The sequence below is a fragment of the Rhinopithecus roxellana genome, chromosome 19, assembly GCF_007565055.1.
Source record: "Rhinopithecus roxellana isolate Shanxi Qingling chromosome 19, ASM756505v1, whole genome shotgun sequence".
In the NCBI taxonomy this organism is placed as follows: domain Eukaryota; kingdom Metazoa; phylum Chordata; class Mammalia; order Primates; family Cercopithecidae; genus Rhinopithecus; species Rhinopithecus roxellana.
The window spans coordinates 77,441,311-77,460,712 of NC_044567.1; the positions used below are offsets into that span (position 1 = coordinate 77,441,311).

Genomic DNA, 19,402 nt, shown 5'->3' on the forward strand with positions numbered 1-19,402 from the left:
ACTTCAAAACAGCAGAGACTCGTTTTTCCTGTTTTTGGCTTTATATAAGTGAAGGGCAGTGTGTGGCCTTTTTGGTCTGTCTTGTTTTGCTCAACATCGCGCTTGCGAGTCATCTGTGGTGTGTGTCGTCAGACTGTTGGTCCTCATCACTGGACATGCCTCTTCTAGAGTTGATTTTTCCACTGCACTGTGGATGTTATTTGGCCACTCTGCTTATTATAAATGGTGCTGCTGTACATTCGGGCACGTGTCCATTGGTGAACAAATGTGCATTTCTCTTTTGTTTTTTGAGACGGAGTCTCGCTCTGTTGCCCAGGCTGGAGGGCAGTGGCGCGATCTCAGCTCACCGCAAGCTCCACCTCCTGGGTTCACGCTATTCTCCTGCCTCAGCCTTCTGAGTAGCTGGGACTACAGGTGTCCACCACCTCGCCTGGCTAATTTTTTGTATTTTTAGTAGAGATGGGGTCTCACCGTGGTCTCAATCCCTGGCGTCGTGATCCGCCCGCCTCGGCCTCCCAAAGTGCTGGGATTACAGGTGTGAGCCACCGCGCCCAACCACAAACATGCATTTCTATTGGGTCTGTAACCTAGGAAGGCATTTCTGGGTCCTAAGGACTTTAGGACTTACTGCCAAACAGTTTTCCAAAACACTTGTGCCACACTGCACCTCCACCAGCAGTAGGTGAGAATCCTGGTTGCTCTATATCATCATGACGTTTTCTTTTTCTACTTCCCTTGTTTTGGCCATTCTGGTGAGTAGCAGTATGGCACTGTGACTTTAATTTGCATTTAATAATGACTAATAAAATGGAACATCTTTTCATATGTTTATGACCATTTGGATATTCTCTTCTGTTATTCTTCCATTGGGCTGTCTTTTTTTAATGTACCATAGGATTTCTTCATATATTCTGAATATGAACTTTTGTTGGATGTGTTGGAAATACTTTCTGACCTCTTAAGAAGGAAAAGTTCTTAATTTTAATATAGTCAATATATTGATTTTTTGCTAAATTTATAGTGTTCTTTAATATCCTATTTAAGAAATCTCTACTCACTCTAAGATCACGAAGATGGTTCCATTACTTTTTTTCTTAAAGCTTTATTATTTTGCATTTCACATTTAGATGGATGATCTATCTGGAACTGATTTTATATGTGTTGTGGGGGGTAGTAGTCAAGACTTTTATTCCTGTATGGATATCCCAATTGACCTATACCATTTATTGCAAAAACACTGTAAGCTGGGTGGTGGTGGCTCACGCCTGTAATCCTAGCACTTTGGAGGCTGAGGTGGGTGGATTACTTGAGCCCAGAAATTGGAGACCAGCCTAGGCAATATGATGAAACCCCATTTCTACCAAAAATACAAAAAATTAGCTGGGCGTGGTGATGTGTGCCTGTGGTCCCAGCTACTCAGGAGGCTGAGGTGGGAGGCTGGCTTGAGCCTGTGAGACAGAGGTTGTAGTGAGCCAAGATTGTACCACTGCATTCCAGCCTGGGTGACAAAGTGAGACTCCATCTCAAAAGAAAAGAAAAGAAAAGAGAAAAGACAAGAAAGGACACTGCAGTGTCACCTTTGTCATAAATCAGGTGACCATATGTGTGGGCCTGTTTCTAAATTCTCGTATGTGAGGAGCTTTTAAAAAGTCCTGATGGTCAGGCGCGGTGGCTCACGCCTGTAATCCCAGCACTCTGGGAGGCCGAGGCGGGTGGATCACGAGGTCAGGAGATTGAGACCATCCTGGCTAACACGGTGAAACCCCATCTCTACTAAAAATACAAAAATTAGCCAGGTGTAGTGTCTGGCGCCTATAGTCCCAGCTACTCGGGAGGCTGAGGCAGGAGAATGGCGTGAATCTGGGAGGTGGAGCTTGCAGTGAGCCGAGATCGCGCCACTGCACTCCAGCCTGGGCTACAGAGCGAGACTCTGTCTCAAAAAAAAAAAAAAAAAAAAGTCCTGATGACTTAGATCAATTAAATTGGGACCTTCTAGGATTGGGCTCTATGTTCTAGGTCCCAATGCTGTTTTTTCGAATTCCAGGTTATTACAAAGTATAACTAAGGCTGAAAACCACTGGTTTAGATTCTCAAATGGAGATGAGGATGGAATAACACATGACTCCCCTAAGGAGTCATTGGAAGGTGGGGCAGGTGGAGACAGCATTTCCCTATATCCCTCCCTCCTAAGGTGAGGGTCACCAGTTAGAGCAAACCCTGTTCCTAACATTACATCCTCCAGTGTATGGGCTGGGCCACGAAAACCTGCTGGTCTGCATCCATGTTTCTGAACTCTGGCACCACATTTAAAAGCTCATTTAGGAAGCTCTCTGAAAAGACTGATGCCCAGGCTCCCCTCTAGATCACCTGAATCAGAATCCCCAGGGGTTGTTTTTAAAAGCTCCGGGCGGGAGACACAGTAAGACACTGTGCAGACACACTTAAGGACTGCTGGTCTAGAACCCCTGGAGTACAAAAAGAAGCTAAATATACTCACCGTCAGGCCTTCATTATTCTTGCTTCCAAGCGTATACAGGCTGCCATCATTAGGATCTGGGAGAAAGGCAGGCCTAGAGATTAAATAATAAATATCAAAGATAAATTATAGTCCAGGGCATGGAACAATGTATCAAAGCCACGTGAACCCATGATGGAGGAATAGAGAGTGGGGGGTGGTTGTGTGTGGGTGTATAAGTGAGTATATAAGACAATTCCACCCACTATTCTCTCTCAATTCAACCACAGATAAATAAAATACCCCTATGGTGGTAAACACTATCCTCGACTGGAGAAAAGCAGCCTGAAAGGAAAAATCATACAAAACCATAGAAGATAAATCATCATTTGGTCAAAGCACTCTGGATGAAGGCAAAATATGTGGAAAGGACCCAACAAGTCCACTTTTCAATTTCTACATCAATTGTATATAGAACTTCAGCCATTAATATTTAATAGCATAGCGTGGTACATAAACAGGTAGAACAAATCTGCTTTTAGTTTTCAAGAGATATTTTTTGTTTAACTGGAGGCAATAAAAGCAAACTCTAACGGCTGGACATCAGAGAGAACCCGCCAAGGGGACAGATCAAGGTCTCTCCGTCAGTAGCTTCCCTTGAAGCAGATGTGAAGTGGTCTTTTGTCAAGCTAATCTGCTAAAGACTGAACTATAACTACAGTCCCTCAGAAACTCTTGGCTGAATTGTTCCTTTACTTAGGTTGCGCCATCATTTAAGGCTCTTACAGGCGCTATCCAGCTTTTACTCCAACACACGCTCTGCAGTAGCAGGTCACATTCACCTTTTTTCTCCATGATATGACACAGCAAAGAGGAAGAGGTCCAGTCCCCCTGAGGACTTTGGAAGTTTAAGCTCAAAGCTCAACTTGAGTTTCATCTCAAATAAGCCTTTTTAAAACCACTACCCTTCTCCCCCAGGAAACTGACGACCTCCTCCTCAATACAGGCTTTCATCATAGTACCTGTAAGACTTTATATGTCACTCACTGTTATTCCTCAAACTTACACATATATGCACTCCCAGCAATTGGCCTCATAAACACTGACTGAATGAAGAAGACTGAATTTAAGGGAAGTACTGAGCAAATCAGAAAACTTACTCTTCCACATGCGTTGGGACCTGTAGGACTGGATCTGTGCAAAAGAACAACAAAGGCATCATCAGAAACATCCCACAATGTCAAGACTCCCAGAGGCTTCCCAGGACCAGGTCAAGTTGTACTGGTAATAACTTTCTCCCCCATGTTAACTTACATGGTCTAGTGTACATGAAGGTTATATGCACGTCTGCATCATCATGCATATCTTTTAGAAAACATATCCACAGTGATGCAAATGTAAGCTCTTGGATAGTCACCGAGGCTGGATAGAGAACTGAGACCAGAGCAGAACTGCTTTCAAGAAACTTGCATATAACTTGGGAGATGAATGCAGAAGGAAGAACCAGCCACCACCCACAGTGGACAAGGGGTCAGAGCATCACTATCTGACACCTCAAGGACTTCTAAAACCTAAATCATTACCTTGTCCGATGCCTGGAGTAGCTCTACATATTCCCATTAGGAAAAGTAAAACTGGTTTAAGAACTGACTTTGATTGCATAGCAAATGGACACACCTCTTTGGAGCGGTAATCCTAGCGCCTCCAAGTGTTCATTCCCTTTGGCCCACCAATTGCATTTCTGTAAAATCTAATTTAAAGATAATATAAAGTATAGAAAATGGTTTTTGTACAACGATGTGTATGTAGCAGCATTACAAATGACCTACCCAATAATATGGTTAAATTACAGAATGTCCCCTGGGCAAAAAATTAAGGCTTCTAAGAGGGCTAATAAAGTTTTAAGACATAAACAAACCTACTACTATGTTCAGGAGAAAAGATAACATTGTACATACAGTATTAATGCAACTATGGGGAAAGGCTTCAATGTACCTAACTAGATGGAAAGATCAAAAATGCTAATTGTAAATGATCCTTGTTGGAAATGCAACTCCCCCCAACCTTTTCTGTATCTTAAAATTTCTGCAAGAGCAGACATTACTTTTTAAATTGAGAATGTGTTTTTTTCTCTAAGTCAATTTTACATTTGCAGCAATTAATGGCAGAATTCTTCCCTCCCTAGATTTTCCTTGGCAGAAAGCAAGAGGAAGCTCCTGATTCCAGGGGCAGATGGTGGTGGCAGTGAGAGAGCATGAACACTGGCACAGCAGCACCATGTAGTGAGAGATCTATAAGTCCGCAGGCAGGAGATTCACAGCGATGAGGTATTTCCAGCAACCAAAACCCCACAGCCTTGCTGTACACAACTTAAGCTCTGGGAGCAAGAACAGCAAGTATTCTTATATGATTTTGTATGCAGAATTCCAGACTCTGTAGGCTCTGCTTGTGGTGACAGACAGCTGTCCAATCCATCCAATTGTTGGATGAAGGAAAATCTTTTAAGCCTTATCATATGTTGACTTTGCTTAAAAGCCCAGCTCCTATACAAAGGCATATGGTGTTCACAATAACAGGTACACACACCATATGTGGTCTGTGGGCAGCAAACAAACAATTCACTAAACCAAAAACACTTTAGGAAACAGGAAGAACTTTCAGTCAGTAAGCATATGTTTATCTTCCCCATTAATCACCTCTCAGTACACTCTCACAAACAGACTGATGCAAGAGACAGGAAATAAAGGCACACCACACTCATCCTACTCAAACAAGCTAGTCAAGGTGCAGTAACCCAGTTACCTTAACACGGGCCTGAAGCCATGCAAGTCAAGAAGAGCAAGAATATCATATTCCGAAGAAAACATGGCAGTAAATGGCATCTTTTTTGTTTGTTTCAGCCACTTAAAGGTATCACAGATAAACGCAGATTAAGAGGACGCAGCCAAATTCCAGCAATTCACCAGAAACAAGACATGGAGACCAATATGATTTAAATTCCTGTTCATAACCTGATCTTTGCTGTACAGTGTTTGCTCAGTCTCACAGACTTGTCTTCAGATGCAGATTTTCCTGGTTTTCTATAGTTTAGCCACTGGTCACCTGACACTGAGGCCTCAGGTCCCAGGATGTGCTCTGTACCAGGAAAGTTCCAGTTAAGATTCAGGACGTCGGCAGGAGACAGGGGAAGATTCCTGGGACAACTACATTGGTGTTTAAGAACTGTGATTTTTTTTTCTAGGCTTAGGAGAAGATAAACTCCAGTAGGAGGACCTTATGGTTGTCTTAGCATTTCCCATCCACTCAGTAAAGTAAGTACCTGGAATAAGCCTCTTCAAAGCTGCAGGCCAGGTAAAGACACAATTATTAAGACAGTTCTGACAGAGGCAGACACACTGCTGCTTGGCTTCTGAAATGTAACAATGACCTAATTCTGTAAATGTTTTTCTTTAAGAATCATCTGAATTCAAGATTTGCTTTAAAATACTACAGAAAATAATTATATGGGGGTGGGGAGGGCAGATAAAAAAATGACAGGCTGTTGATAACAGTTAAAGATGAGAAATGGGAACCCTGGGGTGTTATTTTACTACTCTCTGTACATACGCTTAAAATTTTTCATATTAAAAAAGGTTAAAGAGAAAAATATTCGGAAAGTCAGCAAAAATAAAAACAGAGAGCATTATCTGAAAATGTGCAATGAAAGAACAACATGAAAAAGTGGTTTTGATTTAATAATGAGAAACTGGTATCAGGCAAGATTCTTGCTTTAAAAAAAAGTTTTCAGCCACGTGAAAAGAAATGCTGTCCTGCCTGTAGGGATGTAAACAAATACTGCTGTAAAATAAGCCACTATCTATATGGGGCCTGATAAGAATAAAAGCCAATGTCACCAAGTTGTTTTACTTTCAGAAAAAAAAAGTTGGGGGGAGTTACTTCACAAGTATAAAAAGTGGCTGTTATGTAAGGTAAAGGTAAAGGTAAGGTTATCTGGTAAAGGTACAGATATGGGAAAATGCAGCTGAAATAAAGGTTTGGTCTCCCGGGATTAACACGGGAAAGAAACAAACCTGCTCATTGATCCCCTGGGAGCAGTCACTGGCCTCAACTCTACTCCCCGGCCCCCATCGTGTGTCCAGCTGAGGCCTGGAATGGCACAAGCTTTATACCTGCAGGAACTGACATCCTGGGTGAGGTCAGGAGATGCTCATTGCTAGGTTATTGTGCTAATCTAAATCATCTCTTTAAGCTCAAATGACAAAACAGACGTCCACATCTTTCCTTTGTCCAAGTTCATAAGGGTAAAGTTTTAAACATTTCTGTCCCCAAAAGCCGTGAATTTTGGTCCCCACTGCCTCCTCCACACAGGGAGGAACACTGCCAGCTTCTCCCTTCGGCCTTTCTTCTCACTCAGAGAGCACATGCCTCTCTTTAATTTCCACCCTAACCACAGTGCTAGGCTCCCCTCTCCTGGGTCCTCTCTCCCGGGTCCTCTCTCTGGATCAGCTGGACACATCCACTACTTCCCACCAACGCCTCAGCCTCTGCTTGCCCAAGTCACACCCTCTATCTTTTGCCCCAGGCTGGCTTCTACTCCTGACTACTGTATTTTATTGACAGTACCACTATTCTCCTAGAAGACAGCCATGACTCAGACGACGCTGTTGACATCTATTTCTCTCTAACACATGCTACCAGTTGCCAAACTCTGTGGTCTACTTCGATGCCAATCATAGTTCTGTGTCCTGTTCCCATTCCCTTCAACACCATTGGAACCCTTTGTCTTCCCTCCTCTCCTAATCTGAGTGGTCTTTGGAATCAGACAAACGAAGGCGTAAATCCTGGCTCTGCCAATCACCAGCTGAGTGACCTTGGCAAAGTTACTTAAACTCGTGGAGCCTCAATTTCCTCATCAGTAAGGAAAAAAAGATAGAGATAAATCAACCTCACGGGGCATCTCTATGTGGATTAAATGTTTGTCAAGACTGTAAGTCAATGCTTTGACACTGAGTGATCCTTTGAAAGGCATAAATCAGATTAAGCTTCTCTGTCACTCAAAATCCTTTGGTGGTTCCCCATCTCACTCAGTGAAGGTCAGTGTTTACACAGTAGCTCAAAAATCCCAAGCAGTCCCTCCCTTTCAACCTGTCACCCTCTAATAATCTCCCACTATTTCTCACACACTCCATTCCAGCCATGCCGGCCTCCAAGTATTCAACAAGCACTGCCAGGCCTGCCCCTGCCTCGGGACCTTTGATCAACTGTTGGCATCTCAGAGAGGTCTCCCAAGATCACTTTCTACTGCCCAGGATTTCCAACCCTTCTTCCCTGCTTAATTTTTCTCTATGTCACTTACCACCTCTGTAGTTCTGCATATTTTATTGCTTACTTAATGCCTAACTCTGGCCACTGGGATTTATTTTTTTGTTATCTGCATCTTCCCAGGGATCTAAAACAATACCTGACACACAGGTGGTAACCAATGTATTTGTTGAATGGAGTAATTAAGTGTCATTTCCTGTCTTAGTCTGTTTGTGTTCCTATAAAGGAATACCTGAGGCTAGGTAATTTATAAAGAAAAGAGGTTTATTTGACTCACGGTTCTGCAGGCTGTACAAGAAGCATGGCACTAGCATCTGCCTCTGATGAAGGCTTCTGGCTGCTTCCACTAGTGGCAGAAGGCAAAGGGGAGCTGGCGTGCACAGAGATCACAGGGCAAGAGAAGCAGCAAGAGAGAGGGGAGAAGGTGCCAGGCTCTTTTTAACAACCAGTTCTCACAAGAACTAATAGGGTGAGGACTCACTACAGTGAGGACAGGGCCAAGCCATTCATGAGGGATCCACCTCCAAGACCCAAACACTTCCCATTAGGCTCCACCTCCATCACTGGGAATCAAATTTCAACATGAGGTTTGGAGGGTCAAATATTCAAACTAGAGCAGTTTCTTTCCTACTTCCACTCTTACCCAGCCTGGAAATCCATTGTTGATCACTTTTAATAATCCAGCAGATAAGCTCTATTCACCCTGAACCCAGGATCTGCATAGCAGTCCCTGTTCCTCCACCCAGGCTTCTGAGCATGGCTGTAGAAAATACTGTGATCATTTGTGGAGATACCATCATACACAATATCTCCATGGTGTGGCCAGCTAGGCCCCTGCAACTAGGAGATCCTGGCTGACTTCTGTTCTCACCCCTGTAGCTGGTATTTCAAACCACTCCTTGCCTCAAGGTCGCTGTCTCGCCACAAATGACTCTGCCTTCTGTGTTACAGGGGAAATTAAGGGAAACTGAGTGAGCTCGCTGAAACTTCCTACCCTTTGCCTTCTACATTTGCTCAGCTCCACCCTTCCTTTCACATCTCTATGAAGGGACGATGCTTTTGTCTTCTCATTCATAGGTATTTCACACTCACATTAGATCCTGTCTCCAAGGATCTTCAACTCCTCCTTTGCCTGTAAATACAAAAACCCCTTGGCTCTGCCCACTCTTCTGCACAGTCTCCTTTTCCTCCAAAATGCATCCATTTAAGTTTACAGTTCAATGAATCTTGAAAAACACACACACCCATGTAACTATCTTCACCATCAAGATACAGAACATTTCCATCACCCTAAAACATTTTTTCATATCTCTTTGGATTCAACACTCCCAAATCCTGCTCCAGATAAGCACAAGTTCATTTTGTTTGTTCTAAAATTTCACAAATGACCACATCATAGATACTCATTTGTGCCTGGCCTCTTTATTTCACATAATGTCTTGGATATCCATCCATATTGTTGTGTGTATCATAGTTCACTCTTTTTTACTGCTGAATAGTATTCTACTGTAAGAATTTACCACAATCTGTTTACCTATTTATCTGCTGAGGGACATTTGAGTTGCTTCTATTTTTTTGGCTGGTGTGAATAAAGCTGCTGTGAACATTTGTGTACAAGTCTTTATTTGGACGTATTTTCATTTCTTTTCTTTTTCCTTTTTTTTTTTTTTTTTTCTTTGAGATGGAGTCTAGCTCTGTCGCCTAGGCTGAAGTACAGTGGCACAATCTCAGCTCACTGCAACCTCCACCTCCTGGGTTCAAGTGATTCTCCTGCTTCAGCCTCCCAAGTAGCTGGGACTACAGCATGCACCACCACACCCAGCTAATTTTTGTATTTTTAGTAGAGACGGGGTTTCACCTATTGGTCAGGCTGGTCTTGAATTCTTGACCTCATGATTCACCCGCCCTGGCCTCCCAAAGTGCTGGGATTATAGGTGTGAGCCACCGTGCCCCGCCCTATTTTCATTTCTTAAAACACTTAAGGAGGAGGACTGGCTGTATCATATTGTTTACATTTGGCAAGAAACTGACAAACAGTTTGCAAAAGTGGTAGTACTGTTTTATATTTCCACCAGCAACGTATTAGAGATAGCTGTGGAATTTTTAGAATGTTGATTCCTAGGTTCCTCCTCCAGGAAGCTGACTTTGTAGGTAGAGACAGGGAATTTGCCTCTATAACCCAAGGTGGGTGACTGAGCCATGCAGGGAAACTACACTGCTCCGAATCCTCTGTTCCACTTTCCTGCCTTCTTGCCTTCCTCCACTCATTGCCCTCTGGCCCCTACTCTCAGAATAAGATCAGAACTACCACTGTCAAGTTCCCGTGACCAAAACCAACACTTGCAAATCCTCCATATGGCATCTGACGATGTTATCCCTTGGACTCCTGACCCAGTCCCACTTGCAACTGCTATGGCTGTCTCAACCCAAGGCCACACCCCCAGGACCTGTTACTCGGTTCACATTCCCCAGATTGGCTGGTGGGTTCCACTTCCACCCAGTCATACAATCTAGAAACTCAGAAAGTCCCCAAACCAGTCCCTTTTAAGTGCACCTCTAGCAGTGATTGCAAATGTTCTGGGTTGGCCCTTTTGAAAAGTATTTAAGGGAGAGGGACGGGGATTACCACGTGTTGATCATTACTGAAGCTGGGCAATGGGTACATTGTTTCATGATACTACTCTCTTTAATTTGGGGTATGTATAAAGTTTTTATAAAATGAAAAGTTAAAAGAAAAAAAGAAGCTAAAAACAGAAGCTATTTAAGGCAAACATCTGCAATAGGTTGGACAGAATGGCCTGTTCCTCCTGCTCTCACCTGTGGCATAATTCTGGAAAGCCTGCTCTTCCAGTTGCACAGGGCACAGAGACTGAAGGGAAACCTATGTTAAGAGCATGAAGGACCCCATCAGGACCATCTCAGGCTTCCCTAAACGCAGGGTTGGCAGAATTCGTGAGGGAATGGGGAAAACATGAGGTGATAAGTCAGCTGAACAGAAAAATGTCTTTAATGAAATCAACCAAAATTTAAATAATTGTTTCAAACCAGACTTCAAGATTGATGACCTCTCTCTGGAGGTAGCTCTGGGCACACTTCCTTCCATGTAGGAAGAAATAAGATCCCTTTGATTACAGAAGCCACAAGAACAGGTTGCTCACTTGACTGGAGCTCAAGGAGCCTTGTAAGATCCTTCTCTTCTCTCTCCCAGATGAGCACGGATATTTCTGGAACATACTGCTTTTGCTTTTTCGGTAGAATCTAGATGACCTCTGGCTTTTACCACCCTCTTCAACCTTGTTCTTTCTGACCCCATCTGACCACCTTTCTGAGACCCATAACGCAGCATTGGAAATCAGCTCTCTCTCCTGTACAGCTAAGATATCACCACACAGTTAGGAAGTCCCCAAACCAGTCCCTTCTAAGTGTACCCCTAGCAGTGATTTTAAGTGCTCTGGGTTGGTCCTTTGAAAGGTATTTAAGGACCCAAAGAGCAGAGATGAAGTCCCAACTGCTTTATAGTCTGTGTAATCCTCTACACGCACGCACCCCCATTACCCACCCCCGCCAGGAGGAAGAGGACTGACATTCTCGCTACTAGTAACTTTCTGTTGAGATGCGCCAAACACATCTCAGAAACAATTGTCAGACGTCTGCTTCAGCTGGGTTCTCTGTTAAGTGCCATGCAGGATCAAGAAGGGAGCTTATGGTTTGAGTTACAAAGCTAATATACAAGAACCATACATAACGAACTGCTAGAACATGGGGCATGCACCACAGGCTTTCCTAGGTGGGGACCAGAATACTCGGAGCAGAAAACCCTCATAAAGGCAGCCGGCCCCGAGCACAGGGATGACAAGAAAACATGAGTGAAAACCTGTCACTGTGTTCACGGGACAGAGGACGCAGGCTCAGCAAATGTGACATGTTCCTCCTGAGGAACAACACAAATGAGGCTGGACTGCAGGCAGTGACACCATGGGGAAGAAAGCCTTGAAAACTTTGTGATGTGGAATAGTCCAACTGGAAGCCTCTGAGAAAAAGAAGAATGTGGGCCGGGCGCAGTGGCTCATGCCTGTAATCCCAGAACTTTGGGAGGCCAAGGCAGGCAGATCATGAGGTCAGGAGATCGAAACCATCCTGGCTAACACGGTGAAACCTCGTCTCTACTAAAAATACAAAAAATTAGCCGGGCGTGGTAGCAGGCGCCTGTAATCCCAGCTACTCAGGAGGCTGAGGCAGGAGAATGGCGTGAACCCGGGAGGCAGAGCTTGCAGTGAGCCGAGATTGCGCCACTGCACTGCAGCCTGGGTGACAGAGTGAAACTCAGTCTCAAAAAAAAAAAAAGAAAAGAAAAAAGAGGAAAGTGACACAGGGTGAGCATCCCAAATCCAAAAATCCAAAATCTGAAATGTTCCAAAATCTGAAGCCTGAGCGCCAACGTGATGCACAAAGGAAATGCTCATTGGAACATTTGGGATTTCAGATTTTCAGATTTGAGATGTTCAACTGGTAAATATAATGCAAATATTCCAAACCTGAAAATATCCAAAATCAGAAACACTTCAGGTCCCAAGCATTTCAGGTAAGGGATACTCAACCTGTACAAGCCTCTGAAGGCTAGTTAGACAGGTGGGCATCAAGGCACAAAATGAAGGAAAAAGGGGAGAAGGAATCACAAAGGTGCTACAACAGACAGACCGGAGTCGGGGAGAAGGGACGAGTGAGGAGGGGAGTCAGAAACAGACGGGAGGGAAAAGAGTGTCAGCAAAACGGAGCCCTGTCTAGATAAATGCAGTGGGAGAAAGGAAAGAGTTAAAGGTGACATGGAGATTTTAACCCTGGCTGACAGGTAACAGTGAAACTAGAAAGGCGTAGTCTGAATGAGGTAAACAACTGCTGTTTTCTCAAGAATGTGTTTTAAGGTTCTAATACTGTTTTCTTATTTAAAAAAAAAAAAAATTACTGGCAGAAACAAACTCATTCACCCTTCCTTAATTCAAACCTTCAGTCTCCCAAATATGTTTCATACATTCGAGTGGCCCAATTAGGGAGTATTTCTCCCCAGTGGCAGCTCATTCCTTCCCTCCAGAGAAAAAGCACTTCATTAACCTAAGCCATAAACTCCCATTAAAGCTGTTAGGTCCAAATTGTAAGACAGAAAGTCTCAGACATTCTTTACAGTTCAGTTGTCATGAGGAAAGCATTTTTTTTTTTAAGACATCTAATCAAAAGCTACCCAAATTCTCATCTCAGCAGAACTGAAAAAGGATGTAACAAGTTTTCTTTGGAGGTAACCTCCATAAGTCATTAAATGTCACATTTGACAAAGATGATCATGTAGAAATGACCAAGTAATCCAGAAAACTGCCCATACTAAAGGCAGCTGAATTCTATTGTGTTCTCATTCATCTCCACCTTGGCAGAAGTAACTCAGGCCAAAAAACACACTGAACGTTATAATCAATCATGAAGGCACTGAAGACAATTCAACAGTACAGCCTGTGTCCAAGTGCCTCTCAGGATGTCATAACTTCACAGAATTCATTCCTGAGTGATGGGGTGCCATCCAACCAGATGCTCAAAAGTGAACAAAGGGACAGGTAACTAAGTCACAGACAAAATAAGGCACTTTATCCATGTACTTCAACAATCACAACCGTATTCCAACACACACCAACCAATGCTGCAAAGATGACTCATCGGAGCTGAGATCCACACTACTACATGTGTAGCAGCTGCTAAGAGGAGCCATCTGAAATGAGAAATGCATTACTTTGAAGCAAGTCCCAAAAATAAGGGAGGAAAGTGAGTGGGGCTGCAGGAGAACAAGGCTAGTTACAAGCCAGTCCCTGTTGAAGCTGAGTGATGAGTACATGGGGATTCTTTATACAATACTTCTACATTTGGGTATGTTTTAAACCTTGTATGTTTAAAAGTAAAATACAAAAAAAAGAAAGAACCAACACATTTTCAAGATGCTCAAAAGCAAAAACAGGTTTCTCTCACAGTCCCTCTCATAAAACTTAATTTTCAATCCTTCACAAGAATGGAGAGGAAACAAACACTTTCCTTATATTTAAGCAGTGAGGCAGAAAGGTAGATGATGCATATTGTAAGCCTAGAAAAGTCCTTGAGAGAAAACAGATTAGATCTGTTAACAAAACATCATCACTTTCCACAATTTCCCCTTCTCATGTTTCCATTGCACTTCTGAGGACGGATCTCCAACTCTTCCAGAGTCACACAAACACTGCCTAAAGCGCAGGACAGAAAAACCAACCACCAAAAGCCATGCAAAACTCAAGATCAGAAACCACAACCGGAAACTGTCATGACTATGATACAAGCAACAAATGATTCATCCTGAGAAGGCAGTCAAGTCCCATCTGTTTCTCAGGACTCCCAAAAGACGTCCAGGCAGAAGAGTTCTGGGACCCGAGACAGCATCAAGTGCCTTGGACATTTACTGAGCATCCTGGCTGCCCAAAGCCCCAGCAAGGAGGTAGAAATCCACTAGGAAGCAAATGAGAACAAAAATTTACAATACAAGCCAGAAGTGCCACAACAGAGGGTGCAGAAAAGCACCTCCAGAACCCAGACAAAAAAGTGGCTCACCCTGCTTGAGAAGCCAGGGAGGCAATCTGGGAAGGGGTCTTCACAGATGAACAGGAGCTTGTCTAACATTGCAGGCTGCTGGTGGAAAGGGAGCATGAGCAAAGGCCAGAGGTCTCCAAGGCCTGGTAAGGAGTTACATGGCTGCAAGTAGGGCACCTGCTGGGCAAGGGAAGGAGCCCAGGGAGTTGCGGAAGGGGGCGGTGAGAGACTATGAACTGCCTTGCACATGCACTAAGGAGCTTAGACTTGACCCTGTGGAGCAGCACTTCTCAAACTAGCAGGGGTGAAGGGCCAGCTATTGAAATGGTCAACCTATCATGGATGATGCTCACACTCCCTATTTGTCCTTTCCTCATCATTCATAGGTAACACACCACACACACTGGCACAGGCACAATGCTACCACTATAGACAACACCAAGAGCATTTCAGCAGGCAGGGTACAGCTAGGTCCAATTGGTCTTTTTGGAGGGTACATCTGAGGGCAGTATGATGAGTGAACGAGAGGGTTAAGGTGGGGAGGGGGCATGGATGGTGGTCAGGGGCTGTTGCATTCACCTAGGAAATGAATGCCAAGAGCCTGGCTAAGGCACCAGCAATGGGGCCAGATAGGAGGAGTCAGGTTTGCAGTGTCCTTCCCAGTCTACATGACAGGGCTTGGTGACCACTGGGCATCAAGGGGGAAGTAGCACAGCATCATTCTATTTTCTCTAGTTTCTAGACTGCTTGGCCATGATTTTGTCGGCACAGGGAGGAACTGTGGCAAGAGGCACAGGTTTAGAAAGAGACACTCATGTGAGAATCAAATTGTCTTCAAATTTCAAATAACTTTGTTCTGACTCTTCCCTCCAAAGAAATCTCCAGTATTATGTCCTGTTTTGTTCACCTGCTGTATACTCAGAACCTAGAGTAGTACCTGGATAGATTTATCATTTATCAAAATGTCCACTCAAGGGATATCTCAGGAGTCTGGGCCCAGCTGGCTAGGAGAGGAGTCATATTGCATATTTAGCAGATTTTTATGATTAGTAAAGAATGGTTCTAATTTGACCCAGCCCTTCATGCCTACTATTATTGGAAAGGAGACAGAAGATAACGGAGCATGGTTACTAAAGAATAACCTGTAATCTGATGGGGATTTGAGTGTTAAAAATCAGCATTAACTAGTATTTCAAAGTGAGCTCGAGAAGCCCTACATCAGCCCTGGACATACTAAAGAAAGTCCTCTCAACTCCATCAGGCCAAAGCAAGCTAATCTAAAACAAAACGTGATGGCAACATTCTCAGTTTGCATTTGGTCTAAAAGTACACAGATGAAATGTATTCAACTATATTCACTGGTGAGGTTTTAGAGAAAGACAGACTACAGTTACAAAATCACTGCTTAGAAGGATGGCCTCTAAAGCAAAATGTCACAACCCAAATGAGTTCCAGAAAACAAAACGCATTTTCTCTGTTAGGTATAATTTGCCACTATGGTGTAAGAAACCTCCATTTCTGGGAACCACAACACATTTGACTGAGGAACAAAAGCACCTGCCAAACCAACACAGAAAGCCAAAAAAAAAAAAAGCCCAGTTTGTTGGCTCCTGAAAAAAGTAAACAGCAGAATGAAGTTGCAGGCCTCTATTCTGAAGAACCCCAGTGTGGTGAGTTAAAGGTATGTGTTTGCATCAGCAAGTTTATTCCATTCAACTCTGAAGCCCTCCTTGAGACTCAGACCCAGGCTAGTATCCTCTCTTGTGTGGACTAGTGCAATACACCCCTACCTGGTCTCCCAGCTTCTTCCTGGCCCCATCTGTTCAGTTTCAACACAGCACTTGTTAATCTTGTAAAGTGGAGGTCATGTGCCTTACTCGGCTCAGACTACTACAACAAAATATCATAGACTAGGGGGCTTGAACAACAGACATTTACTTCTTATGGTTCTGGAAGCTGAAAGTCTGAGATTGGTTTCTGGTGAGGGCTCTCTTCTTGGCTTGCAGACAGCCACCTTCTCACCATGTCCTCACATGGTGGAGAGAGAATGAACAAGCTCTGGTCTCTCCCTTCTCATAAGGACGCTCATCCATCCTAAGGGCCCCACCTTCATGATTATCTCCCAAAGGCCCCTTCTCCAAGTACCATCACACCGAGGGCTAGGGCTTCAGCTTATGAATGGCAGTGGAAGGACGACACAAATATTCAGTCCAGAACAACAGGGCATGTGGCTCCCTGCCTCAGGTTCCTCCAATGGCTGAGAAAAAGCCAATGTCCTCACACCAGTTGCTAGGCCCTACACCACTGGTATCCATAGGGAGGGCACAGCTCCCTAGAGAATGCTTGGGAAATCGACGAAGGTATTTTCTGGTGGTCACAGAGACTAGGGGACTTTACAGGCACTAAGTGTGGGGGACCAGGGATTCTAGTGGTCCTGCACAACCAAGGATTGCCCTGCATCTGCACGCCACTCTAATGTCCTGCCAGACATTCTCACGGGTCAAAACCCTTTACTAATTATCTGAGCCTACAGTCTGTTTTACACATAAGCACAAATGTACTTTTTCATAATATACTGAATTTTCTCCGAACGTAACTACTGTATAAGGCAGGTAAGGCTATACTTCTTTTGTTTGAAACACTACCAAGAACAGTTCACCATCTTGGAAATCCAGTTGCCATGGCTATGGTGGTAAACTGTCCTGCCCTTGTCTCCATCTGCATCAACAGGCACAGCATTTGCTCACGGGGGGAGTGTCAGTGTGTGCCCGAGCATTTACATGTTACATCTATGTGATTAAAAATTACTTTCCTATTATTTGTTTTAGATTACCCGTTCGGTAATATGTTTATTTCTTTTTGAAACTGTGTATATGTAGTTTACTGACTATACATTTTGTTTCAGTAAGCATCTTTATAGTAAATGTTAAGTAAAGGAAGCGCGGGTCCCTCCTGCCCTGTATGGCTGGCCCATCTCTCTCTGAGCTGATCTCCTCCCGCTACATCAACTCTGTGCTCCTCCTCTACCATGCCAGGGACACTCCCACCCTTTTTTTTTTAAGGACACTCCACCTTTGACCCACTATGCCTGCTGTCTACAAGACTCCCTTGCCTCCTTGAGCTCTTGTTCAAATGACACCTCCTCAGTGGTGCCCTCCCTGTTTAAAACTGCAGACTCGGCCAGGTGCGGTGGCTCAAGCCTGTAATCCTAGCACTTTGGGAGGCCGAGACGGGCGGATCACGAGGTCAGGAGATCGAGACCATCCTGGCTAACACGGTGAAACCCCGTCTCTACTAAAAATTACCAAAAAAACCTAGCCAGGTCAGGTGGCGGGCGCCTATAGTCCCAGCTACTCGGGAGGCTGAGGCAGGAGAATGGCGTAAACCCGGGAGGTGGAGCTTGCAGTGAGCTGAGATCCGGCCACTGCACTCCAGCCGGGGCGACAGAGTGAGACTCCGTCTCAAAAAAAAAAAAGAAAACTGCAGACTCCCACCCCAACCTGGCACTGCCCATTCCATGTCCCCACTTCATTTTTTCTCCAAACCTCTTGTCACTACTAAGTAACTGATTTCCTGTTTTCCCACTAGAATGAAAGTTCTATGATAAAAGGTTTTGCGTGTTTTGCTCACTTGCTGTATGGTTTTGCATGTTTTGCTCACTTGCTCTATCCTCAGGACTTAGAGTAGCATCTGGATACCTTTATCATTTATCTGTATTTAACAATTTAGAAAGATGTTGAAATCTTTAGTTATAACCACAAGATTAAAATTAAACTGAAAACTCAAGAGTATCTACACATTACTATCTTTAATCTTTGTATAGAAATGTAAGTTAAGGCCACTGGTATCTAGGGCTGAACCAAAACAAGCCAGTTTATTATTAGAAAAACAGACTTAGATCATCATGAATACTACTGGAAATTATTAGGCTGGGCACGGTGGCTCACATCTGTAATCCCAGCACTTTGGGAGGCAGATCACTTGAGGCCAGGAGTTTGAGTCCACCCTGACCAACATGGTGAAACTCTGTCTCTACTGAAAATACAAAAATTAGCCAAGCATAGTGGCGCATCCCTGTAATCCCAGCTACTCAGGAGGTGGAGGCACGAGAATCACTCAACCTGAGAGGCAAAGCTTACAGTGAGCCAAGAGCACACCACTGCACTCCAGCCTGGGCAACAGAGGGAAACTCTGTCTCAAAAAAAAGAAAATAAATTATTAAACTTTAATTGGATTTCTCTAAATCTTCCTTTAAGTGTCTTGTAACTCCTCCTCCCTAACCAGTCACTGGATTCTACTGATTCTATTTCTGGCTTGCCTCTCACCCTTCCCATCCCTCCCTGCTTTCCAGGTCTGCTTCCTGTCTCTAGTCATCCCACACACAGCTGCTGGATTCATGGCAAAGCGAGCACCTGTTGAGTCACTCACCTGTTCAATCACATTAACAACTCCCAATTTCCTGTTCAGTCAGATACAAATGCCTAAGTGCTCCCGTAAGACTCAAGGTCCCCTTGTAATCCTCCCTCCCTGTACCTGGAGACGTTGCTAAGCTCCTGCTAAATGGGGTCAGCTCCTGCACCCTAGACCTGCTGCCTCCTTTGCTCTTCTCCAGGCCTCACTCCTGACTGAACTCAATTCACCCACCAGGGCTTACCTCCGACACCCTACTTCACAGAGCTTCCGGCCCTCCAAATGGATGTGGGCTTACAGCACATTACTGGTCCCTCTCATGAGTGGTTACAGGACTCCGCTGTGTTGAAGTCCTGTGTTCTTGTATTTTCACCAAGGGTTTAGACCGTGGGGTTCTTGAGGACAAGGTCTGCCTTTTTCATTTTGGTGTCCTATACAACAGGGGTCCCCAACTCCTGGGCTGTGGACCCATACTGGTCTGTGGACGGGTCCGTGACCTGTTAGGAACCGGGCCACACAGCAAGAGGTGAGCAGTGGGTGAGCAAGCAAAGCTTCATCTGTATTTACAGCTGCTCCTCATCACTGGCATTACTGCCTAAGCTCCACCTCCTGTCAGATCAT

At 44.2% G+C, this 19,402-nt stretch overlaps 1 protein-coding gene across 2 annotated transcripts in view; it reads right to left on the reverse strand.

Moving 5' to 3' along the window:
* ERN1 (endoplasmic reticulum to nucleus signaling 1) overlaps window positions 1–19,402 on the reverse strand; it is a 91,365-nt gene that overhangs the window by 37,690 nt on the left and 34,273 nt on the right. For both annotated transcript variants that reach the window (XM_030922959.1, XM_030922958.1), the window contains 2 exons: window positions 3,616–3,649; window positions 2,498–2,570 (listed from right to left, as the gene is read on the reverse strand). Coding sequence is in view for 1 of the 2 variants with exons in the window: in XM_030922958.1 (XP_030778818.1) it covers window positions 2,498–2,570; window positions 3,616–3,649 (107 nt within the window). In the remaining variant the exon portion in view is untranslated. The remainder of the gene's footprint in view (window positions 1–2,497; window positions 2,571–3,615; window positions 3,650–19,402) is intronic.